At 41.1% G+C, this 27,164-nt stretch overlaps 1 protein-coding gene across 1 annotated transcript in view; it reads left to right on the top strand.

The window, feature by feature from the left end:
- The window catches only part of LOC126425882 (atrial natriuretic peptide-converting enzyme-like), a 338,406-nt gene that overhangs the window by 161,563 nt on the left and 149,679 nt on the right, over nt 1-27,164 (top strand). Inside the window, 1 exon segment of the mRNA XM_050088318.1 lies at nt 11,704-11,856. Within this exon segment, the coding sequence (XP_049944275.1) occupies nt 11,704-11,856 (153 nt within the window).

Below are 27,164 nucleotides of genomic sequence, written 5' to 3'. Positions count from 1 at the left end.
CTCCTTGATGCAGGCAGCTCGCTCTTTCATTACACATTGTGCATGGAGTCTAAATGGCAGTATCACAGCAACAGACGGCGTTTCGGGCTCTGCTTTTCACCAGTAACAGTTCAGTTGCAACTTTGCGACATAATTTTCGTACAGAGTACGGCAGTGCTGCTCACTGCACCAACAATGGATCGGCGGAAGGAAGTTAACGGATGTCGCACTGCAGCGCTAGCCTCCGCAGTCGTCTGATCTCACGATGTGTGGTATTTTATTGATGAGAGCTGTGAAAGCGTCCACCTGTGTGCTTCCCTTCCAACAGCTTTGGGTGTCCTGTGACGCTGCATAGCGGCGGCAATGAATGCGTTAACTTCAGACACGCTCGCAAAAGTACGCTACGAGTTTGACTGTCACCTCGCTCTATGTCGTTCGTACAGCGAAAGTGACAGCGGGCATTTGTGAAAAGCAGATGAAATCTATGATCCTAAGTGTAATTGTAAGAAGTACGACAAAGTTGTATCTGCATACATGTGAAAGATACATCCTCGTAAAAACGGTTGCTTTTTGAGTCATCAGTCTACTGACTCGTTTGATGCGACCCACCACGAATTCCTCTTCTGTGCCAACCTCTTCATCTCATAGTAGCACTTGCAACTTGCGCCGTCAATTATTTGCTTGATATATTAAAATCTCTGTCTTCCTCTACAGTTTTTGCCCTCTACAGCTGCTCCAGTACCATAGAAGTCATTCCTTGACGTCTTAACAGATGTCCTATCATCCTGTCCCTTCTCCTTTTCAGTGTTTTCCAAATATTCCTTTCTTCTCGGATTCTGCGCAGAACCTCCTCATTCCTTATCACCTAATTTTCAATATCCATCTGACACAACACCTCAAATGCTTCTATTTTCTTCTATTTTCCCACAGTTAACATTTCACTGCCATATAATACTGTTCTCCAAAAGTACATTCTCAGAAATTTCTTCCTCAAATTAAGGCCAATGTTTGATACTATAACACTTCTGTTGGCCAGGAATGCTCTTCTTGCCAGTGCTGGTTTGCTTTTGATGCCCTCCTTGCTCGTCCGTCACTGGTTATTTGCTGCCTAGGTAGCAGAATTCCTTAACTTCATCTACTTCGTGACCATCAATCCTAATGTTAAGTTTCTCGCTGTTCTCATTTCTGCCACTTCTCATTACTTTCGTCTTTCTTCGGTTTACTCTCAGTCCATATTCTGTTCAAAATGGTTCTGAGCACTATGCGACTTAAATTCTGAGGTCATCAGTCGCCTAGAACTTAGAACTAATTAAACCCAACTAACCTAAGGACATCACACACATCCATGCCCGAGGCAGGATTCGAACTTGCGACCGTAGCGGTCGCCCAGTTCCAGACTGTAGCGCCTAGAACCGCATGGCCACTCCGGCCGGCAGTCCACTAGGTTGTTCATTCGGTTCAGCAGATTGTGTAATTCTTTCTCACTTTCACTCACGATAGCAATGTCATCAGCGAATCGAATCATTGATATTCTTTCACCTTGAATTTTAATTCCACTCCTAAATCATTCTTTTATTTCCATGATTGTTTCTTCGATGTACAGATTCAACAGTAGAGACGAAAGACTATATCCCTGTCTTACATTGTTTTTAATCCGAGCACTTCGTTCTTGGTCGTCCACTCTTATATTCTCTATTGGCTCTTGTACATATTGTATGTTACCCGTCTCTCCATATAGCATACTCCTATTTTTGTCATAATTTCGAACATCTTGCACCATTTTACAGTGTCAAATGCTTTTTCCTGGTCTACCATTCCTATAAACGTGTCTTGATTTGTAGTCCTACGTGTAAGTAAAAATGCACCGTGATTTTCTATCTCCATGCATGTCTTTTTAAACAGCCTATTGTTTCTGGTTCATTATGGTCACTCTCACAAAAGTATGTCACCATTCCCAATGCGACCAAGAAAAAAAGAAGATAATCTTCTGAGAATGCTCAGCTTGAGGCACAAAGCACTCTTCACTATGAGCCCAAGGCGAGACTTCGACCCCTGCGCTCTCTCCCATCCTTCACCAACTTTTGTGGGATCTAGGCTGTGCAGAGCTGACTCACCGTTCTGTTAGCGCCTAAGAAAATTTTTACATACAATAGAGAGTTCAATATTATGCTGACGGTAGCACACAAATAAGAGACCAGCTATACAGGAAGATGGCTATTTGAGTTAATTATCACAATTTATTGAACAGGGAACGCATATTTATTTTAATAGAAAGGTATAAAGTAATTTACTGAAAATAGTGTCCTTTGGCAGCTACACACCGTCCCACTTTTCGGGTGACAAGTAGACTCCACAATTTAAAAAAAAAATCAGTTTCTTTTGAAGATATCCGGTCTTGGAGTAAGTTTTCGAAATCGCTGAAAGATATCACGCGTTGTTCAGAAAAGCCATATTGCATGGATGTCTTTAAGTATGCGATTGAGACTGAGTAATTGTGCTTCCTACCGTTCAGCATTCGCCGTTTGACCCACTCGCAGCATGGGGTACACCACACCGATAAGCATGCATTTTGTCTCTCATCTCAAAACTCTTTTCTCTGAATAGTCGAAACCAACCTGAGCACGTTGTTTTCGCAGCAGAATTCTTGAGATGAACTCGGAAGGGTAACACTTCCCACAAATCCTGTTTTCCAAGTACAAAAACCAGCATGTTCAAGTCACTAAACACGTTTGTTCTTTCCACTCCACTCGAAAGTCACCCACAGATCAGAAAGCCTAATGTTTCTGCCGTTAAACAGATCTCGTGTTGCTGCCCACTATGCTACAGTAGTACAATTATTGGCATTTCTTTGTCAACAATGAGAACTAATTCAAGCTTACAATAACATATCCAACTTTAAATAGTAAGAAACAGGCGAACTTATCCTTCTGACGAACGCCATCAGTCACGAGTGTCACATGTCCACTTTGCAGTTTATAGACTGAGAGAAGGAATAAAATTTAACGCATGACTTTCTCGTAAGCCAAGGTAACCATACTGTACGTCAACATCTATTCTTCCTCTCCTGGCGATATTGTAATGATGAAACGTGAACCAGTTACGTACATCGCAGGTGTCACCACGCTCGCGAGTGTCAGCGACCTCTAGGGCGAGTAGCGCACCACTTCCATTGCCACTGGAATTCAGTGAAAGAACTAAGGTGAAACTATGACGCCCCCGGTCCGATGTCGTCAAGCCCTACAAAGAATTTTTCTGTGAATATGGTCCACGTTTGACCATAAATTGCCGGTGATTCATTCAGCAGGAATATATTCACTTCCATACTCATTGCTGATTCTTCCTCCTTTAGGGGCAGGAGAGTATCCTGAACGTCTGTCCTCGCCTCCGCCCTGTTTGAAAAGGCCTTTGGCAGAATAAGGATGACTTCTTATGCGGGAGGTCTTCCAGTGCTGATGATTTTTATTCAAAATGTAAGTGGTGGCGGAGTTCAAACAAGGGACAGATGACGTTATAACTACAAATCAAAGACGCTACCCCTTTCTTCTCTTTTTTCTTTTTGTTTTTTCACTGCTAGACCACGCGTCTTTTCTTTATGTAATCCTTCATATATCAGTTTCACCTTTCAGCCTTCTGTCATTCGTTTAGTATTGTCTTTCTGTCTGTGTCGTGTTTTCACTGACAGCTGCTTCTCTATTCTTCCATTAGATTCCTTATAGCGGCTTCCACAAAAATGGAAGCAGAATTGACCAAAGATACTATAGTCCGATATCACACAAAACTGTTTGTAACAGTATCATACTATATGGTCAGAGTTCAAACATTATGACCTTCCTGGAACAAAAATAAATATTCTTGATCATGATGGTAATATTAATGAACCTCCGCGTCTGAACTTACAGACATTTAATGTGTCAGAGCCGTTTCGCTCATCATCTGGTTGCCCAGCTGTGCCAATATCACGATTTGAAAGGTCTAGGAAGCACCCATGGTCTAGGAGTAGCGTCTTTGACTACTACTCGAAACGTCCTGGGTCCCGAATCCTAAATAAGTGACTCCTTAAATTTCGAATAAGAAACATCGACAATAGCATCCTAAGGCTTCCTCGTTCTGCCAAAGGCCCTGTCGAAGAGGGCAGGGAAGCGGACAGAGGTTCAGGGCACTCTCTTACCCTTGAAGCAGGAAAATGCCCCTAAAAGGTGGAAGGATCAGCACTGATCAACGGCATGAGGATGCAAAAGATAACAGTTGTTGTCAATGTTGGTTTTTTGTTGATTCTCATGATGAGAACGACCCTATCGCTGAGCTGTTCACAGTAGCTCAGTCTCTACCCTACCTTCGTATTCATGACGAATCCTGCTCCCCTTATACTATTGGTAGAAAATCTGAAAACGGAAATTTTAGAGCTCAGTGTAGCTGTAGTATGGGTCAGTGAAACGAAATGGAAAGAAGATAAGTAATTTAGGGTAATATCAGCAAAAGCAGAAAAAGAGATAACGGGTTTAGGATTCGTTATGAATAGGAGGGCAGAGCAAAGAGTGGGTTACTGTGAACAGTTCAGTGACAGGATTGTTCATCATGAGAATCGACAGCAAGCCAACTCCGATAACAATAGTTCAGGTATACATCCTGACGTCGCAAGCAGAAGATGAAGAGAGAGAGCAAATATATGAGGATATTGAATGGGTAATTCAGTACATAAAGGGAGATGAAAATCTAACAGTCATGGGAGACAGGTTGTAGAGGAAGAAGCAGAAGAAAGGTTTACGGGAGAGTACGGGATTGATAGTAGGAATGAGAGAGGAAAAAGACTAACTGAGTTCTGCAATAAATTTCGGCTACTATCAAAGATTACTCTGCTGTATCTGCCAGGCTAACAGAGAGCGCTAATGCGCTGTTTCCTGGACTCGGGTAGGCGCGGGCCCCAGATGGAACCCGCCTGGCGGATTAACACGAGGGCCGGTGTGCCGCCAGTCTCAATGTGGCTTTTAGACGGTTTTCCACATACCCCTAGGTGAATATCGAGCTGTTTCCCACGTCCCGCCTCAGTTACACGCTTCGCAGACATTTGAAAAACTTTCGCACTATTTCATGGTTTACACTGGACGCAGACAGCTCGAGTGCACTAATTCCGTTCCGGGGGGTATGGGGTCGCCACAGGAAGAGCATCCGGCCACCCCTTAATATTAAATATGCCAAATCCGGCCTTAACGGTGTCTAACCTGCGCAAAATGTGGGACGGAGGTACTAGCAAAAGAAGAAGAAGAAGATCAGGGATTACTCTGTTCGAGAATCACATGGGGAGCAGGTACACCAGAAGACTTCAGTTAGATTACATCATGGTTAGGTAGAGATTCCAAAATCAGAAACTGGATTGTATGACGTTCCCAGGAACCGATACAGATCCTGATCAAAGTTTAGTAATGATGAAGGGTAGGCTGAAGCTGAAGAGATTAGTCAAATACAATCAAAGCTCAAACAAGTGGGACACGGAAATATTAAGGGATGAAGAAATACTCTTGAAGTTCTCTGAGGGTATATATACAGCGACAAAGAATAGCTCACGTGGTAGTTCAATTGAAGAGGAATGGATATCTGTAAAAAGGGTAATCACGGAAGTTGGAGAGAAAAACATAGGTACAAGGAAGGGAACTACGAAGAAAACAAAAAAATTCAGGAAAATCAGGAATACAGAAATAAAAGTCACTTAGAAATGAAATAAACAGAAAGTGCAGGGAAGTTAAATGAAATGGCTGCATGAAAAATGTAATGAAATAGAAAAAGAAATGATTGTAGGAGGTACTGACTCAGCATGCAGAAAAGTCAAAGCCACCTTCGATTAAATTAAAAGCGAGGATGGTAACATTAAGAGTGCAATGGGAATTCCGCTTTTAAGTGCAGAGAAGAGAGGGGATATGTGACACGAGTTCAATGGAGGCCTCTATGAGGGGCAGGACCTGTCTGTTGACGTGATGGAAGAAAAAACATGAGTCGTCAGGGTAGAGATAGGAGATCAGTATTAGAATCAGAATTTAAAAGAGCACATAAGTTAACAAATCACGTTTTCTTAGTTCTAAATCAACCGTAGTATATGCCGACGGATACTTTGTGTGACCTTCATTTCCGTTTTTCTTGTCGATTACTTTTCCATTGGTCGCAGATAATAATGTTACAGCGTACTTTATCTTATCGTGAAGTTCTCCTTGCGAGCATCTTGCAGAAATCTTTGGTTAAATACGTATAACGCTTTAAGAAAAAAAGTAAACTATATTTACGTTTTTTGTAAAAAAATATCATGATCCTCTTTGACTGTAAAATTCCTTGTTTAAATAGCCAACTATTGTAATTTCGCCCGTATGACCATCATCAAGTAAAAAAGTTGTGCACCAGCACATGACAAAACCTAAAAACCATGTGACACACGTGCATGTTATCGTCACATTCTTGTATTACGTGTTTAAATGTAAGATCGCGTCTACATTTAGACGAGATTGAAGCTAGGTACACCCTGAAAATCGCGTAAATTCACGATTTACGTAGCTTCAGTCTCTTCTTGTGTAGACGCGATGTTATATTTAGAAATACAACACGCGAATGTGACGATGACTTGCATTAAGTGTCAGATGATGTTTAGGTTTTGACTGTGCTGAAACCAAATGAAAGTAACACATTATTATTTTTACCATTTTTCTTTTTGGTAATTTCCTGACATGAAGTTAATGCCACTTTCTGCATACGACCTTTGTTTTGCTTTTTGTAGTATTTGTACTTCATACCATATGGTCGAAATTGTGTGTGGTTCAAATAAAGATTTTTACTGTCAAAAGCGACTATGCTGTCTGTCACAAACTTTTTTCATGATTTTGAATCCCAGAAAATAGTAGTTAACATTAAGTGTGGTGCTGTATATTAACTTAAACCAGCTGTGCAGAAAACGTTACTTCTATTTTCGGAAACAAGTCCAGTCTCAGGTATATTCAGTTTCCTTATTAAGATCCTGCAGAAATATATGACGAAAACCATTTTTGTAATAAAATGTTAGCTCAGATTAGATATTTTGTTCGCTCCATAAGTCCATAATGAGGAGATACTTGTGAACGTGAAACGGACTAAAAAACTTAATGTGAAGTGCATATTTTAACAACAACCAACATCTTTATACTTAACTTTCATAGTACCTACCCTGAGAATGAGGAACTAGTCAAAATTTACTAAATTCATTTTCAATTACAAATTAATACAACATTCATAAAAGACATGTTAATAAAAGCAGCCTAAAATACATAAAATGCACTCTCTACGTTGTTGAACCATTTTGTGGGGTTTGCGACTGTAATCTTTTTCCCTTGTTTGGTAATAAATTTCACCAGTGCCGGGCAAAGTTTACGGATAAGCAACACTCAAATTATCTGCCAGAGCCCTTGCCGTAATATTGTCTACGTGCAAGAGAATAACTCATCATGAAGTGTAGGACATTGTAAATTTCAGGGGAGGCTTATTAAGAAAACTTGCTTCTTTCGCAGTGGTTTACCACCCACCTGACGCCGCGAGGCGTAAACGCAGACGTCGTTAACGTTCGCATTAGACCTCGTGCTCTTGATATTACTTGCAGTACACTATGAACACATTAAGTGCCTGTTTACGTACTTTCTAAAATTTCTTCCGGAATATGTGAAATACCTTATATCCGTTTTGTCTCAAATTTATTTCAGTCCTACATAGGGATCAATATAATATGTGGGAACGTGTTATTTCTCAGTCCACTTTATAACAAATTTTTCTAATTGAAATTATCACCATAAGTGCTGTAACAGTCTGTACATATATGCGAGACATTACGCTGTTCGAATGTAAATTTTGACTTATCTGGCTCCTATAATGAACTCCATGTGTAATTACATGTGATGCTATTATTTCTTAAGTTGACGTAATTTTCTATAATCATTGCCTCAAAAGAATGAAGAATTAACAAATAAATATCTGCATTTACATCTGTAGTCTATCAATCAGTATGAAAATGTGGTATGCGTATACACATTGCCCCATTCCGGAAGCATTATAGTCATCACTGCATTTAATGCATATAATGCTTCCGGAATGGGGCACTGTGTATATGCATGCCACATTTTCATAGTGATTGATAGACTACAGATGTAAATGCATTGATGGCAGTCTCATTCAGAGATCGCTGGTAAGAGCTGTTCAGTTTTCACCTAATTCTTAAGTAGACTGCGGAAACTAATAGAAAATTCCGTTTTTTCCGATCTTGGCGACCAGACTAATTATTTAGTTCGATACTGAGCGCTATATTGAGTCTTAGCTATCACAGTGATCCAGGTGATAGTTAAAAGAATCACGTTTTGTGTATTATATAAATGCCATAAAATTATAAAGTGCCTGCTACTTGACTAACGTGACTGATAGAAAGAAGTTAGGAAAATCAGCTATCTACCATGAACCGACAGGAAACGCTCTGGTAAAGTATGTAGGTGAGAGTACTTTTTATTAGAGTATATATTGTTTCTTCCTGTTCCTTTCACGTTTAAGTTTAGTTAGCATTAATAATTCCCGAGTACGCCTAGTGTAAGCTGTTATTTGATTAATTACATCTGTGCGGGATAGGTGCTTCTCCTGAATGGCGCTTATAGAATGTTTTCTAAGCGATTTGTAATGAGATGTACGGAACTTTCTTCGGGGACTTATCACTCAATTTTCTTCTACAATCCTGTTACACTCGCTAATCAAACACGCAACACCCTTCTTTTTATGCTCTCGATGTACCCTGTTAGTCCAATCTAATATAAATATCATTCGTTTGAACAGTGTTCAAATATGAACCGCACAGGGGTCTTGTACGCAATTTCTTCCGTAGAAAAAGTGCAGTCTTTCAGTATGATACCACTGAATCGTGGCATACCATTTGCTTTGCCTGCAATTGAGAATATGCGGTCTTATAATTTCATATAGCCACACAATGTAACTCCCAAATATTTGAATCACCTGAGTAACACTAGTTGTGATGCAATAATCTTGTTGGCAAAAGATACTACGGTTCTACTGTTCGTGAAATGCTTACTTAGGATTTCTCTGCATTAAGAGCAAAGTGGTACCCTATATTCTGGGCTGATATTTTGTCAATATCTAATTGGGTATTCTTGAACTACGTGCTTTCTCATTATATCAATAAAGATATCTCAAAGACAATAACAGAGTACCATTTATTAAACGATTGTTATGGTGTACCACAAATAGAATTGCTAAACCAAATTTAAAGCCCTCGTGCGACTTGTCTCAAAGCAGTTTTACTTCTGTAAATATTTAGTAAGCAAATTATGGTATGGTCTTCGTTAATGGCTGACAATTATTGATGCAGCAGCAAAAATAGTTCAAATGGCTCTGAGCACTATGGGACTCAACATCTGAGGTCATCAGTCCCCTAGAACTTAGAACTAGTTAAACCTAACTAACCTAAGGACATCACACACATCCATGCCCGAGGCAGGATTCGAACCTGCGACCGTAGCGGTCGCGCGGTTCCAGACTGAAGCGCCTAAAACCGCTCGGCCACATCGGCCGGCGATGCAGCAGCAGATCGACATTCTAATGGCTATGTAATTTATCTGTCGCCACTAGTTTGTTTTGTTTTTCTGAAGTGCAATAAAATAGAAATATGGTGAACAGAAAACCTATCCACAGACTTGTTAGCAGCATTTTCGATGCGTCGGGAACGTCCGTTTGTTAACGAAACAGCGGTGGTTTCGTGTGCTTGTATATTCTCCAGGTCGGATGGTGGGCTGGGCTGCAAGATTTGTCGAGCTTTGCGGTCTTCATAAGGGGTTGATAAACTCTAGATTCGCGAAACATGCTTCACGCATTTTCTCGATTACAAAGCTCGTGAACGTGAAAGCGGAATAAATTCCACACTGTTCGCTGAACACCTATTACACTATGCAAGGCGGGTTGTTCATTTCAACGTACCCCATGTACCCTAGACGGTATTTAATTCATTAGAGCCTATCGACTGGATCACAAAGGGTAATAATGCCACAGAAAGCTTGCCACCGGTTTCTGATACCTGGCTTTATTTGGCCAGGGTCCGTGGCTTAGGTATGACTGTTCAGCTCCGAATCCGACCCTGATGCTTCATCTGCGCCGCTGCTCTTCCGGCTGGTCCAAGCTAAAGCTGCCATTAAATTTATAATTTTTATTACACTCTGGTAACTGCATCGTACATGTTAACAATAATAACCTGCTTGTTGTAGGTTGCCAACTGTCTCAAATGGTTTTTATTCTGATAAACGACATACTATTTTCGAAAAGTAATCTATTAATACCCAATCCCGCAAGGATTCCATTTTTTATTACATAACTATAAATATACTGAAAAGAGTAAGAAAATGCATCCGTATTTGACATATATTTTTCCCATCAGGAGATGTCTTGTTGAATTAAAAGTACACTGTACATATTCTAGGTTCGCCGGTGTCCGTAGGCGCAATCACTAACGCACCTTAACGCTTTCCTGTTCTTCAATTTTTATCAGCCTTTCTTTTGGTACACCCCACAGCTATTACAAAGCTTAGAAACGACATTCAACATATTATCATAGCTGCTAAAAGAATGAAATGTCTGTGAAACCAGTTTCAGAAAAGCGGCGTCTTATAGGCTCAACAGTTTAAATCCGGCACCGCCAAGTTGTTACACCATGCCCTAACGACGACGTGCTTCCTGTACCGTGGCGAGTAATACAAAGGATGGCACAGGAATAGGATTCTCACTATCTACGAATGACGCGAACTTCTTCGTGTAGCATTTAGAAGAACTAGTTCTGACTCTGCAACGTTGCAACCGTCTTCCTGTCTACGGTACGTTGACGACACCTCGCTGATACAGCCTCGCTCTGAAAAATCACTGCAGCAGTTCGTCTACCGCATAAACGGTGCCCATCACGATATTAAATTTTCCGTCGAGATGGAGAGGGATCTCAAGCCACCGTTCTTGCTTGTTTCAGTTGAGCAGAAGGCAGGAGGCTGTCCTGGTCACTCAGTGTGCAGGAAGCCTCGCATCGACCGATACTTAAACGCAACTACTTTTCATCACACAGTACACAAAAAAAGAGGTTCTGGACATGTTAGCGCACAGAACAAAGATTGTTTCTGATGACCACCACCTATAGTCTCCAGTTTCCATTTCATCATTCGCGTCGTGTGTTCAGAGAAAATGATTACAGCGAGGAAACTTTGCAAGCACTTTCAGGTGTCACCGACGAAGGACGTCTCGTGAATTGGCGGAAAAGGCCAAGCCGGCTGCATTCCTTCCGTAATGTGGGGCAACAACCAGCAAGATAAGACGCGTGCTCCCGCGCCGTTAAGGAAGACGCAGGTGTTCCGTGCATGCGGTGTCCTCTGCCAAGACTGCCAAGATACAGACCAAACGATTCGCACTGTTTCTGCACAGGCCACTTCATCCGGGATGAAATGGTGCTGATCCAACATGTTTGACGCCATTTTCATTTAAATATTGCTCAAAATATTGAGATCTAAATTGAATGCCAATATCTGTAACCAAAATTGTAGGCAAGCCTTTGACTACAGAAATCCTCGATAGTACATTATTTGTTTTTGAGGACTTTGTCGACTGCACCCTTGTGATGAAAGGAAAGCTACTAAATGCGTACAAATTACAGCAGCCAACACTGGCAGGTAACGACGACTTGTGGTGTTGCAGAAACGAAGCGGCGCTGCGGCTTCTTCCTGGAGGTGTTCGGGCTGGCGCTGCCCGACTACCTGGAGTGTGACCTCTTCCCAGAGGACCCCGACACCAACGTCTGCGTGGGACACCGCGAGGTCGCCGAGGCCAAGCTGCGCGCGCAGAAGCCGGGTGCGTACCTCTCCACTCCTCACTTTTCTCTTGATACATTCGCAGCAAGCAATATCTTAGCACTACTTAGCACATCCACCACATAAACACTACTAGCCATTAAAATTGCTACACCAAGAAGAAATGCAGATGGTAAACGAGTATTCATTCGACAAATATATTATACTATAACTGACATGTGATTACATTTTCACGCAATTTGGGTGCATAGGTCCTGAGATATCAGTACCCAGAACAACCACCTCTGGCCGTAATAACGGCCTTGATACGCCTGGGCATTGAGTCAAACAGAGCTTGGATGGCGTGTACAGGTACAGCTGCCCATGCAGCTTCAACACGATACCGCAGATCATCAAGAGTTGTGACGCGTATTGTGACGACCCAGTTGCTCGGCCACCATTGACCAGACGTTTTCAATTGGTCAGAGATCTGGAGAATGTGCTGGCCAGGGCAGCAGTCGAACATTTTCTGTATCCAGAAAGGCCCGTACAGAACCTGCAACATACGGTCGTGCATTATCCTGCTGAAATGTAGCGTTTCGCAGGGATCGAATGAAGGGTAGAGCCACGGGTCGTAACACATCTGAAATGTAACGTCCACTGTTCAAAGTGCCGTCAATGCGAATAAGAGGTGACCGAGACGTGTAACCAATGGCACCCCACATACCATCACGCCGGGTGATACGCCAGAATGGCGATGACGAATACACGCTTCCAATGTGCGTTCACCGCGATGCCGCAAACACGGATGCGACCATCATAATGCGGTAAACAGAACCTGGATTCATCTGAAAAAGTGACGTTTTGCCATTCGTGCACCCAGGTTCGTCGTTGAGTACACCATCGCAGACGCTCCTGTCTGTGATGCAGCGTCAAGGGTAACAGCAGCCATGGTCTCCGGGCTGATAATCCATGCTGCTGCAAACGTCGTCAAACTGTTCGTGCAGATGGTTGTTGTCTTGCAAACGTTCCTATCTGTTGACTCAGGGACCGAGACGTGGCTGCACGATCCGTTACAGCCATGTGGATAAGATACCTGTCATCTCTATTGCTAGTGATACGAGGCCGTTGCGATCCAGCATGGCGTTCCGTATTACCCTCCTCAACCCACCGATTCCGTATTCTGCTAACAGTCATTGGATCTCGACCAACGCGAGCAGCAATGTCGCGATACGACAAACCGCAATCGCGATAGGCTTCAATCCGACCTTTATCAAAGTCGGGAATGTGATGGTACGCATTTCTCCTCCTTACACGAGGCATCACAACAACGTTTCACCAGGCAACGCCGGTCAACTGCTGTTTGTGTATGAGAAATCGGTTGGAAATTTTCCTCATGTCAGCACGTTGTAGGTGCCGCCACCGGCGCCAACCTTGTGTGAATGCTCTGAAAAGCTAATCGTTTGCATATCACAGCATCTTCTTCCTGTCGGTTAAATTTCGCGTCTGTAGCACGTCATCTTCGTGATGTAGCAATTTTAATGGCCAGTAGTGTATGTACAAATATCGACAGCCACACCTCACTGAATTATACGTTTACAGAAAAATACGTGTAGCTACTACGGAATAATATAAATATTTTGTTCAGGGTTATTTTTTGGAGACACAACTCCAACAACTATTTATTGCAAAGAAACAGAATTTTGTTAAGACAGTTAAGATGCCATACCGACTTTTGCCTGATGAGGTGTGGTAGTAGCCTAGCTGCCAGGAACAGTCAGTCTGATCAAAGCACTATAAAGCGTAAATCTTTAGTTTTTATTATTTTCAATTTACTGCGATCACATAAGACGCAAAGCGGGGAGAGAGCGATAGGCAAACATGGAAGATATGAGGGCTGCACAAGCGTTGTGACAGACATGGGGTCCGCAGCTCGTGGTCGTGCGGTAGCGTTCTCGCTTCCCACGCCCGGCTTCCCGGGTTCGATTCCCGGTGGGGTCAGGGATTTTCTCTGCCTCGTGATGACTGGGTGTTGTGTGATGTCCTTAGGTTAGTTAGGTTTAAGTAGTTCTGAATTCTAGGGGACTGATGACCATAGATGTTAAGTCCCATAGTATTCAGAGCCATTTGAACCATTTGAACAGACATGGGTCAGTTTCCTTCCACGTTGCCAAATCATTTCAAAGTGCTGCTAATGACAACAATAAATAAAATCATATTGTCATTAAGGCACGGCTACGTCACAGGCTGGGTGATAGCAGTTATCCCCGTCCAGTGTCATTCATGACAAGCCCTAAAGCTGCTGGCGTTTAGAAGAGGCGAGTGCGCTGAACGGTTTAAAACTGGGCCGCCTTCAGGTGTCACGAGCGCTACATACTTTCTTCATGTTTGCTATTCCCCGATACAAAGCTGTACAAAATTATTGCCGTCAGACAAAAAAAAAAAAAAAAAACTACCGGTATATATCGTTGACATACATGGTGCTACCGAAATTAAGAAGATGGACAGTAACGTCATAGGACCAATTTAATTTAATCAGACGCGTTATGCTTGGCAGAACGTAGCTTGAAAAATCACAGTAATCGAAGAAATATCGCTATACCAATACTAACCGATTTTGTATAAGTTTAGATACAGTAAAAAGAAATGATTTACACTTCATCAAGTAGTCAGAGACAGACTCAACTGGAGGTCAACTCATTGCACTTATTGTAATGACTACTTTATTTTGAGTAGCAGTTACTGATACCATCTGTCCCTGGACAGATCTCTTATGATCTCTACCTCAACTAGGCAACGTTGACCTCAACTAGGCAACGTTGTGCTTGGTGCAACACCTGTTGTAAACTTGTTTATAGATCCAACTCACCGGCCACTGGTGGACGAGCGGTTCTGGCGCTACAGTCTGGAACCGCGCGACCGCTACGGTCGCAGGTTCGAATCCTGCCTCGGGCATGGATGTGTGTGTTGTCCTTAGGTTAGTTAGGTTTAAATAGTTCTACGTTCTAGGGGACTTATGACCTCAGCAGTTGAGTCCCATAGTGCTCAGAGCCATTTGAACCATTTTTGAGATCCAACTACCTTTAAGTTATTTACCCTAACAACGACAAAAAATTTTTAACGTGGTACCAGCAATTGAATGTTTACGTTAATAATCACGACCAGTTAGGTATTGATAGTAAGCGTAAAATACTTTATAATATTTTGTAAACGAAACTTCAGTAGTGACCCCATTAAAACGCAAACGGAGTACGGCCCCGTGGCTTTCTTGAGGAGGCTTCCAATGAAGTGTTATTTGGGTATACATGTTACGCTCTCGAGTAGACTAAACAACCCCATTGCGAATCGCGCAGTTTCTCTAACAGTTTTTGTTTCTTGTTCCGTTAATCCTATCTACATCTCTACTCCGCAAGCCATGCTATGGTGTGTGGCGGAGGGTACTTTGCGTAGCAATGTCTCTCCGCTCTTTTCCTGTTCCAGTATCGAATGGTTCGCAAGAAATGGTTCAAATGGCTCTGAGCACTATGGGACTTAACATCTGTGGTCATCAGTCCCCTAGAACTTAGAACTACTTAAACCTAACTAACCTAAGGACATCACACACATCCATGCCCGAGGCAGGATTCGAACCTGCGACCGGAGCGGTCACGCGGTTCCAGGCTGAAGCGCCTTTAACCGCACGGCCACACCGGCCGGCCGATTCGCAAGAAGAACGATTGTTGCTAATACTCAGCGTCAACTCTAATCTCTCTGATTTTATGTTCACGGTCGTTTTTAGAGATGTCAGCAGGAGGAATCAATTCATTGATTGACTCTTCTGTGAACGTACTCCCTCTGAATCTTGACAGTAAACCACACCATGATCCACAATGCCTCCCTTGCAACTTCTGCCGCTGAAGCTAGCTGAACATCTCCACGACGCTTCCGCACTTACTAAATTAACCTGTAACGAAATGGGCTGCTCTTCTTTGTATTTTCTTTATTTCTCTATTATTCCTATCTGATTCATATCCCAGACTGGCACGCAATATTCAAGTACTGATCGAACGAGGGTTTTGTGAGCTACCTCCTTTGTTGACGGACTACTTTTCCTGCAGCTCTTCCAGGGAACCTCAGTGTGGTTCCTGCTTTACTTACGATTACATTCATGTGTTAATTCAATCGCTACGCACGCACGCTCTTAAATGTGTTATGGACGTGTTTTCTTCCAGTGACTGTTCTGCAATCATGTGGTCATACAATAACTGGTCTTTCTGCCCGTTAGAGCGCAATATCCAGGCTGGTTAGGATCCCGAAAGGATGAACAATATTCATGACCTGATATGATTACTTTTGCATATGACATCTTTTGTCGATGAGTTACACTCACTTTGGATCCTTTTCGTAAATCTCAGTCTGTCTTGTGCCGGCCGAAGTAGCCGTGCGGTTAAAGGCGCTGCAGTCTGGAACCGCAAGACCGCTACGGTCGCAGGTTCGAATCCTGCCTCGGGCATGGATGTTTGTGATGTCCTTAGGTTAGTTAGGTTTAACTAGTTCTAAGTTCTAGGGGACTAATGACCTCAGCAGTTGAGTCCCATAGTGCTCAGAGCCATTTTTTTTTTTCAGTCTGTCTTGTGACATGTGTTCAGTTAGATTTATAGGGCTATTTTACCTTAAATTGCAAAACAGGTACTCCTAGATACTTAACGGTTGTAAGAGATTCCCGTGACTCACTGGGAATCCTGTGGTCTTTTTATCTATTACCATAGTAAGATCAAGTACACCTACATTATAGTAAGCTTTGTTTTTGAGTACCAGCAGCCAGGAATTGCATCACCTGCAGTTTTCAAATGATCAGACCCCTCTGCAGACTTCTGCGTCTCGGACACTAATGACCAAATTTCCTTCGTTGCTGTTTCGTCTTTAATGACGTCCTATTGAGTACAGTTTGCCAGGAGGTTTCATCCAATAACATTTAAGTTGTCGTATTCTACAGACAATAATAATGTCTTGAAAATATCGTTAAATTGTACCCATAGGTATTAACCTTTTCTCATTTTAAAACATATTCCTTTCTGTACCTATTGACAGACTACGCTTTTAAAGAACACAGCAGTAACAATACGTAAAATGCTGCTTGCAACAAATAGGAATATATCGCAACAAAATAGATATTGCAACTGCCAAAGATAATGTGACAGTTTTTAAAGCTTACTTCTCGAAGATACAATTTGCTAGGTCCTTCTGATTTCTTCAGGGCATCGTTGTGTCAATTACAAACACGCTATCTAGCATGTAAAAGCTGTACATTTGAAGTGCTTCCTCAATTTGACGTATTTGGCACAACACGCCGAGAAATCCAGTAGTGCTAACGTATTTCCTCTCTCTGCTATCTCTTATGTAACTGCATTGGTTCATATCAAAGTAACCACAGGAGGGCATTCTGAAAGTAGAACTGTAACGAGTGAAGCAATTATGTTCTTTACATATAGCTCGTTTACTGCACCTCTGTAAAACAAAATGCATCTTATCAGGCGGGTTGATGAAGCTTCTATATTCCATTTTCCGAACTGTTACAACATTGTTTTCCGTTGTGCGTGTTTCAGAAGACTTTCTCCATAATCCCAAGGAAGTTTCCTTACTGTGTGATCGACGCTGCAATGCAACGCGTACGCGCCAAGTAAACAGGCAGTGAGCAACCAAAGCCCGACGCACTGATGTGCGATACGTGTCATATGCCGGCAGTCAGTGGTGGCGTGTGTGATTAATGGCCTTCCTGTACGATGCGTCGCTAGGGAACAATAACATCAATAAATGTTGGCGCATGGCAACCGAATATAAGATATGGAGATCGCTGCGAATCAGCTGATGGGTTTCGAAATTTCTTAATGTAATAATATTGTTGGATTGTAGGCAATGTTTTCTACACTTTAATTGTTACTACTAGTAGTTACTTGTCTTTGGATAGATTTCTCGTGTTATCAGACACGTTATCTTATAAAGAAGCATAAAAACTGGTTCCATGGCATGTGGAACTTACAAATGCGTAAGAACTGTGAACAACTATCATCCAAGGTATATTTTATTTCTAATTACATCTACAAGCATCTGATTATGTTAACCAGTGACACAAATAAAAACCCACCCACACACACACACACACACACAAACACACAAACACACACCTGTTCTCCCAAGAGAATCGTGCTCATGATGCTAGGGCCGAATGCACCCTCCCAAGTGCCGATAAAGCATTGAGGATTCTTTAAACGTTACGGTTTTGCGTTAGCAACTATAACTTTGCGGCGAAGTGATTAGACATGGTGTGTGTGGGAAGATTTCATCATACGACTTCTTTCACAAAGCAGAGGAAATACTACTTAATGATAAAATACGTACATGGTGGACTGTGATACTACTTCCAACATCTAGGTTCAGCATCTGGATGTTTTTTTTTGTATCTATTTTTTACGAAATTTCTTCTGTTATCGAACAACAGATGGTAATCTCATTTTATTGAATAGTTGAGGTACAGTCGGTAAACCATAGTTCTGATGTTGTGCAGTATAAGATAATGCTTGAGTCAAATGCTGTAGCCTACAGTAAAAGATAAACACTGTATTTACTACCCATCAGACACTATTAAAACTGAAATCGCAGGATCTTTGCATCTGAAAAAAATTGAAATGCACTGCCAACACAGAATGGGTTTCCGCTACCCATATTCATAGTTCGCTAACAGCTGACTTCTGTGACTGGCGGTCAAAGTGTATTTTATTCAATAAAAAATAGTTTTTCAAAACTTATGAATTTGAAAACAGTAGATTCATTTTAAGGGTTCTCTGCTTCAGTTAGTGAAAACCGAATCCTTACAGAGTCACATTGTTTTCCGTCTGTCTATCCGTCCGTTTAACACCTATTTTTCCCAGGCAAGGGTAGAGATACCAACTCGGGATTTATGTTAAATAGTAAGTTCTACGGTCCCTTGGATTTGTAAAAGACGTAAGCTTCTAAGCCAATGTAGCCATAAGATACAGCCATTTATGTCACATATGTTGAAACTCGCAAACTCACTGATCAGAATTTATTCGACACTCATAATTAAGTACGAATGGAACCCAAAAGCGTGAAGCCTACACGCAATTGTTCGTTTTTTTTTATAAAAAAAAATCTGTGTTTGATTTGATATGATCTGTCACCAATTCCTGTGTCTATCTTATCACCACAGAGTAGTTTATTAGACCTCAGGTCCTCAGTTATTTACTGGTTATGTTCCAATCTCTGTTACTACAATTTTTGGCCTCTACAGCTCCCTCAGGTATCATCTAAGTCATACACATGTCTTATAATTCTCTTTTCTTATGCCAGTGTTTTCCAGACGTTCCTCCTGTCGCCAATTCTCCAGAGAATCTCTACATTCCTTATCTTACAAGTCCACTTAAATTCAACAGCCATCTATAGCACCACATTTCAAACGCTTTGATTCTCTTCTTTTCTGCAAATTTCCTCCTCGAATTAAGTGCAATATTTGGCTAGGGATGCCCTCTTTGCCCGTGCTAGTATTTTTTTTATATCCTTCCTGTTTCGTCCTTCATGTGTTATTTTGCTTCCAAGACAGCAGAAGTCCTTCACTTCCCCTACCTCCTTATCCCCAATTCTGATGTTACGTTTATGACTAATCGGTTCATTCCCAACTCATAGTTTATGCTTATGAGACGGATCATCCCACTGAACAGGCTCTGCGATCCTTCTTCACGTTCACTGTGGATATCAATGTCATCATCGAATCTTAAAGCTGATAGCAACTCATCCTGAATTTTAATCCACTATGGACCTTTTATTTTCATCATTCTTTCTTCGATTCATAGCTTCAGCAGTACAAATGGACGACTACATCTCTGTTCTATACCCTTACTAATACGAGCACTTCATTTTTAGTCTTCTATTCTTATATAAGGTTTGACATGATCAGGAATGTGGAAATGTGACCTTAATTTTCATTACAGATCGCCAGTTTATAAAGTGATATGACTGGTAGCGATCGTATCTCTAAAATCGACAAAAAAAATATTGTTCGTAAGGAGTTATATCTATTTACGTCATGTACAAAATGAAAAGAAAAGTAAGTGAAAAAGACCACACCATAAAATACCGTTACAGAGTGCAAGATGTCACATGCTGCACAATAAAGTACTGAGTCACAAAAATTACTGTTTTTGTAATGCTGCTATTTAAGATAAAAATATGTATGCATTTGCCAGAGGGCACACTGTATGCTCAATTGCATAATATTACATAATACAATCATATTAAAACAAAGTGAAACAATTTACAAAGGAATGTTGACGGGTTAATTTGTGGTAGTAAAAGTGTTCAACAACAGAAAATAGTAAAATTTGGTGGGAGTATACGAAGAATAACACAATTATAATGAGCAGGTTGTTAATTGATAATGGAAGGTGTTCCTTAGTAATTTACGAAGTAATTTAACATATGAAATGTAAGGCACATAAAAGGTATGTTGTACCATCAAATAGTTCATTTCACATCATTAAGATTATGAAATAAATTAACAAATAACATCCAAAAAGAAGAAGGGAAGAGAGAGCACGTCGCACCATCGATGAGTTCATTGTAAGAACCAGTGGTCCCTTCCTTCTGTCGCTGTCTTGTCGTTGTCCCCAGCCCCCTATGTACCGTGGACAAGTTCAGGAGGAAACCTTGCACACGAGGCAGCAAGTATCATAATCAGTGTCGCTCTACATCTCATCGTATCATGTTTTAACACTGACGTCAGAGTATCAGATCATTAGAGAAGTTGCTCAGAAATATTAGATTAATCGTTCTGAATAATCCAGTGCTGTTCATATAAAATGTGTTACAGGAATCTCTCTCTCTCTCTCTCTCTCTCTCTCTCTCTATTACATTTTTTTTAAACTAAATATTTCATTATTTCATTTTCGCTATAGCAACTTTACTTTAGTTGCTGTATGTGACACATTGAAGTTACTTTCTGTGTTAGTTATGTTTGTTGCAGAGTGATTATTTTCGACAATGTGTGCACCAAAAACTGTTTTGTTGTGGGAACAAGTGTACTCTTTAAAACGTGTTTTAAACAATATTCCCTTCTGACCTAAGTAAAACTGAAGACAGTCGACACAGATCGTTTTGTACACACATGAACTCAGGAATTACAAACTCTTTTATATACTCTAACCCATCGCCCATCTCAAAGCTATATGTAGTTGCATAGACGGATGTATGATCAAAAAGCTATTCCATATTCTAACGGCAAGCTCGCTCAGAGTTAATCCTAAAACACTATGGGTAGCTTTGGGCGTCCGGCAACATTCCCTAAACGTTTTAGGAGAGAGTAGATTAAAAGTATTGTGACGTTAGCCGTTAGGAACCACTGAATTATCGCTTGGTTCATCCATTTTGTAGCACTACAATCACAAATTGCGTAGTTGAATGAAGACGACATGCCTATTCGATAGTGTTTGCAGTCTAAGAAAGGAGCTGAAGACAGAGTTTTTGGTGGCTGCCCACGTACTGGGCTGCTACGACAGCCAGCTGACTTCGCGCTGCCATTTGTGAGCAGGCTGTCTCGCGGAGAACGTATGTTGCTACCTTCAGTCTCCGTGCACTTGTCGAAGCAGCCAGACCTTCCTTGCGTCCTAAAACAAATTTCACGATGACTTTCGACAGCGTGTAGGACCTGGTGCAATTTCCAGTTCTGGAGGGACGTACAATACGTCTTCAAATTTATAGCCATCTCTTTCTGGCTCATTGTTTTGTAAAGCACAGCATGCATTTATTATGGCAATTGAAAATTCTTCTCGAACATCCACTGGATGATGAAAAATTCTCCTGTCTCCTCTTATTTTTCAGAGTGCCAAAAATGCATTCTTTAAGCCGCCTACTAAGAGACACTCGGTTTTTAAATTTTCAAATAAAGCGGTACCTAATGTCTCATCTCCGACAATGACGTACGGCATCGGTACTCCACTGATATAGGGATTTTCGCCGATATTCGTAAATTTTTACTAACAAGATTTTCATGCAAAATTGATTGCATAAAAGAAGCTGAGTCACCACATTTTCTGTGTGCTGCAACACCTATTCAAGTGAACTTATAATTCGCAGAGCTTAAAACAACCAAAAGGACGGATAAATAATTGTTATATTTACAGTAAAGTACCTTGTTCAGAGAAAAAAAAATGTAACATATTCAACGTCCATCTCGCTCGGCTGATCAGTCACGACTGACCGTCAGCTGGCTCACTAAATTAGTTGCTTAACATTGCGGCAGCCCAGTGCTTTATAGCCACAACTGCTGAGGCCGTCGGCTTTTAAGCATTCTTATGTTTCATTTCTTTTACTGTAAATCAAGCAAACCTGTGCTCAACTTGAAAGACGATTTCAGCACTGCAGTGCTTTACTAGGTATGGTGAACAGCCTTATACAGCCAGTTAGAGGAGGAGCTGCATTTCAACATGCACTCTGAAATATGGTGCAACTTGTCTTGGCATTAGTGTCATTGTTATAGGTGAAACAAGCGATAAGTAACAGAGGAAATCGTAGGACCAATGCGGGAACGAACTCAAAGCCTAAGTTTTTTAGTCTGGAACTTAAGCCACTGAGCCACAAAGGCAAACGTCTGGACAATTCATTAATAAGTTATTTATCAGACAGAAACTGCACAGATGCAAGGGAACAAATAGTAATTCTGTGCAAGAAGCAAACAGAAAAATAGAATGACATTACGTATTATTCGTTACTTAATTTACAGATAATTTATTGGCGAATAAATTTGTTTGAACGATCTACTTATTCAAATAATTATCCAGATAGAAATCTAGTCGAATAATACCCATGGCTTTTCACCACTACATCTTACACTTCCTTTCTCTTATTGTCCATACTATCAAATGTAACAGGTCCTGATGGTTTATTTAATCGATTTACTCATGAAATCCGACAATGTACCTGGATCGAATTTTTTGTTAATTATACACAAAGTTGACAGTTACAGTCTGTTGTCACACTTCTCAAAGAAAATCTTTTTACTGTCTTCTGTTCAAAATATGTCTAAATGTCAGCGCGATTTTAGCAACTGACTGAAAGCGAGCATTCTACATCTACTTGGATACTCTGCAAATCACCTTTAACTGCCTGGCAGAGGATTCATCGAACCACCTTCACAATTCTCTATTATTCCAATCTCGTATAGCGCGAGGAAAGAATGAACACCTATATCTTTCCGTACGAGCTCTGATTTCCCTTATTTTATCTTGGTGATCGCTCCACCCTATGTAGGTCGGTGTCAACAAAATATTTTCGCATTCGGAGGAGAAAGTTGGTGATTAGAATTTCGTGAGATGGTTCCGTCGCAACGAAAAACGCCTTTCTTTTAAAGATTTCCAGCCCTAATCCTGTATCATTTCTGTGACACTCTCTCCCATATTTCACGATAATACAAAACGTGCTGCCTTTCTTTGAACTTTTTCAATGTACTCCGTCAGTCATACCTGGTAAGGATCCCACACCGTGCAGTAGTATTCTAAAAAAGGACAGACAAGTGTAGTGTAGGCAGTCTCCTTAGTAGGTCTGTTACATTTTCTTAGTGTCCTGCCAATAAAACGCAGCCTTTGATTGGCCTTCCCCACAACATTTTCTATGTGTTCTTTCCGATTTAAGTTGTTCGTAATTGTAATGCCTAGGTATTTAGTTGAATTTACGACTTTTAGATTAGACTGATTTACCGTGTAGCCGTGTCGTCAGTTATTATTTCACGGAAATATACAGTTGGACAACTGAAACAGTGAGCTTCAATAACATTCAATATTCAGAAATCACTTTAATTTTCGTTATACTGTGGTAACGCATCGTGAATCTCAGGGATGCAGTACACACCTCCTCCACAGAAAACATGGAAAATCGACAGCTAAGAATAAATTTTGATTCTAAATGCATTTGAACACTTGCCGAGCCCATTAGTGCCGCTGCGTTGTGTCGAAGCTGCGTAGGTAGAATTATGTTTCCTAACCCCCAAGGTAAGATCTTGTGGGTGTTGCCCCTCACTTCGTGAGTGAGCGCCGCGTGATACCGAGTGAGTGAACTGCTATCCGCGTGCTTCCGCGTGCGCTTGCGCATCCGTAACGAGTGTTGTAGATGAGCACTGCTCAAGCAGATTCGCCACGCGGATCCAGTCCTCTAGTCGCCAGGCACTCAAGGACCACACAAGCACACTGTAAGAAAACAGAACAACATTTTACCTAGCAACTACGCAGTTTGAATGGCACTAACAAGTGTCAGTGTGAAAACTTTTCATAATACGGTATGTCGTAAGCGACTCGCACTGGAATCCTGCAACAAACACCACCAACATTCTAATCTACCCTACTTTCAATTTGTTAATGTCAATAGGCATAATTTCATTTAGAGAAGTGTTCGTGTGCACAAAAAATTCACTTTCTAAGTATTATTACAGTCTGTTTAGCGGCTAACAATATGAGCTCCTGACTACCAATCCATTCTGTGAAAACCACACCTCAATAGCACATTCCATTTCTGCAATATTTACGGTACAAGTTTTAGGTAGCAAATTCTGCTCAAACGCTCTCCATTCGTACCGTAAAGGGTGCTTCATTCTAAACGCGTAAAATACCAGAGAAGGGGCTTATTCAATCGTGTTCCGGAAGCAACGACCCCTCCTCCCACCGATCGGCAAAATTCTCTTTCTCTTATTCTCTTTCTCTCACTTAATCGGCTCCATCGCTTCATTACAGGCGAAAAGGGTAACGGAGAAACGCGTTAAGTAGTCACATTACCGGTATAAATGATTTATCAGGCTGACTTTCCGTGTTACAAAACGGAATTTATAGCCGGTAATCTTGGAGATTTAGGAGGTGGTAATGAGAAGACGGCGGGGAGGGGGGAGACAGCGTTAGGGGCCAATCAGTAGCGTCGGAGCGGCGAACGCGAGCCGCGGAATAAAATATACGGCGCCGTAAAGAAGCGGGCGGCCGGGGTCAGCCGCCGGCGCGCCTGGCACATCCTCTTCAAGGACCGCCCGCCGGAAAATCGGAAAATGCTATCTGCGCGGATCGCCGTCCCGCGACTCATCTTCATTTCCCACTCGTCCTGTACTAACGCCCAAACATCACCATTCCGACTAACGCGACTAAAGCGGTAAAGTTCGAGTAATCACAAACATTAAACGTGAAAATGCTAGGCTATGAACTTCAACTGAAAATGACAATTGCTGCAATCAGTACGTCATTTTTTCCAGTATGATTTTCGAGGGTCTACACATCCATTATCTTATGGATTTATGTCCTTTAATAACGCTTGGCTATACTGCACGTACAATATTTCGGTAACTGTGACGAAATCTTCCTGCAGCATTTACTTTTTTATGTAACTGATATTATCTATCTTGTCTGAAACTGTATGTATTTATACTGTATCTCTATATTTTCTGTTGGATAAGAGACTAACATCTGGGTAAAACCGGAGGAACAGATAGTTTAGCTCAGTCCGGAACCGCGCGAGTGCTACGGTCGCAGGTTCGAGTCCTGCCTCGGACGTGGATGTGTGTGCTGTCCTTAGGTTAGTTAGGTTTAAGTAGTTCTAAGTTCTAGGGGACTGATGACCACAGATGTTAGGTCCCATAGTGCTCAGAGCCATTTGAACCATTTGAACAGATAGTGGAAAGAAAATGCAAGTTGAAGTACAGTGAGTGGAACGAGAACAACGGTGCGAGTTTTTAAGAAACACCCAACGTATGAAAATAATTTGAATTACACAAGGAATAACAGTTTGTGAAAGAGGAGTATGAAAATGGCGTAAAGGGCGTCTGATTTCAAATGATTATAATTGTTGCGATCCTGCAACTGATTTATGAGCGACAGAGGAGCTGATATGTGACCTATAAATAACCCAAGAATGTAGCTATTTACTGACCTACGGTGAGGAATGACTGGTCATTTAATCATTCTCTTGTGATAGCGTAGCAAATCTAACTGCTTTATGAGCCTTTTATGCTTAATTAAGGACAGCACCCATACAAATATATATCGAGCGTAGCAATCGACTCAAAATAATGTCTGGTGAGTAAACTGAAAATATTAGTCCTACGTGGACATTACCTCATATATTTCTCCGAGTTTACTTGTACTGCTCAGAAAAACTGTTTCATTCAATCCAGTTTGTTGCCCGACAGCGTCAGTAACCATTTAATATACATTCGCGTAAAATCATAAAAGGTGCCACGCCATCGTAGTAAAGTCAACGAAGGCAAGCTATGACGTCTCCACAGGTCATACGACAGGATACATTTCTTTCACCATCGAAGAAAATTGACAATAAAAGTGATCAAAATAAATAGAATCACGAGTGTGCAACAAAAACCAAAACACAGTTTAAAGACTGCCTTCTCTTATGTCGAAAACAAAACTATTTATTTAGCAGCAACTTCACACGTGACATTAAATTCACAGTTTATATATTTATTGTGCTGTGCTGAAGCGGGAGCATTTAAAAAACAACCGTTGTATTTAATAACAGGCACGATACCTTGGAGGTAGCTGTACGCAAAGAGACCAAATATTCTGGAATTCATACTAAACTAAGTAGCAGGATGTAATATTCTAATATTAGTTGGGAGAAACTGTAACATTTCGTAAAGTCTACTGGTGTTGTGTATATGCATAAATCTTATTTGTGCATTGGGAATGCTATTTTGCCACACAGATAAAGTAGCAGGAAAACATTAGGAGTGAACTAAACTAAACAGAATATCGATATAGTTACATAACCTGTGATGCCATCTTGCAGTGCCCACAGGCCCCTTATTCAGTCGCAGTTACGTAACATACTACATTATAGCGTACTAAGGGGCCTGCGACTTCGGAAAAAGAATGCCACAGGTTCCCCAAAATTCATACATACAATACATTCGTGCTTTATTAATTAACTTAAATCTATCTGATAACAGGCGATATATTGTAAAATACAACATAATAAATGTAAATGAATGCAGTAATTGTTTCAATTTATAGTCTCAAAACAATTACATTCAGATCTCATGTGACAGTAAAGAAGTGTAGTGAGTTGCCTTATTTCACTGATATTCTTATATGAACTATGTCTTTCAAGAGGAAAGGCTGACATTAGACATGATATACGAATACTCAGCTACAATAATTTTGATTTGCATAGGAATTTTAAAATTTAGAAGTGGAAGAAGTATGATGATGAAAGATTTTATGTAACTAACCATTACTGCAGTGAAGGTTGGTTGGTTCTGAGCACTATGGGACTTAACATCTATGGTCATCAATCCCCCATAACTTAGAACTACTTAAACCTAACTAACCTAAAGAC

The sequence above is a fragment of the Schistocerca serialis genome, chromosome 1, assembly GCF_023864345.2.
Source record: "Schistocerca serialis cubense isolate TAMUIC-IGC-003099 chromosome 1, iqSchSeri2.2, whole genome shotgun sequence".
In the NCBI taxonomy this organism is placed as follows: domain Eukaryota; kingdom Metazoa; phylum Arthropoda; class Insecta; order Orthoptera; family Acrididae; genus Schistocerca; species Schistocerca serialis.
Note: the sequence above shows the minus strand (reverse complement) of the source record. Positions and strands in the feature narration are given on the sequence as shown.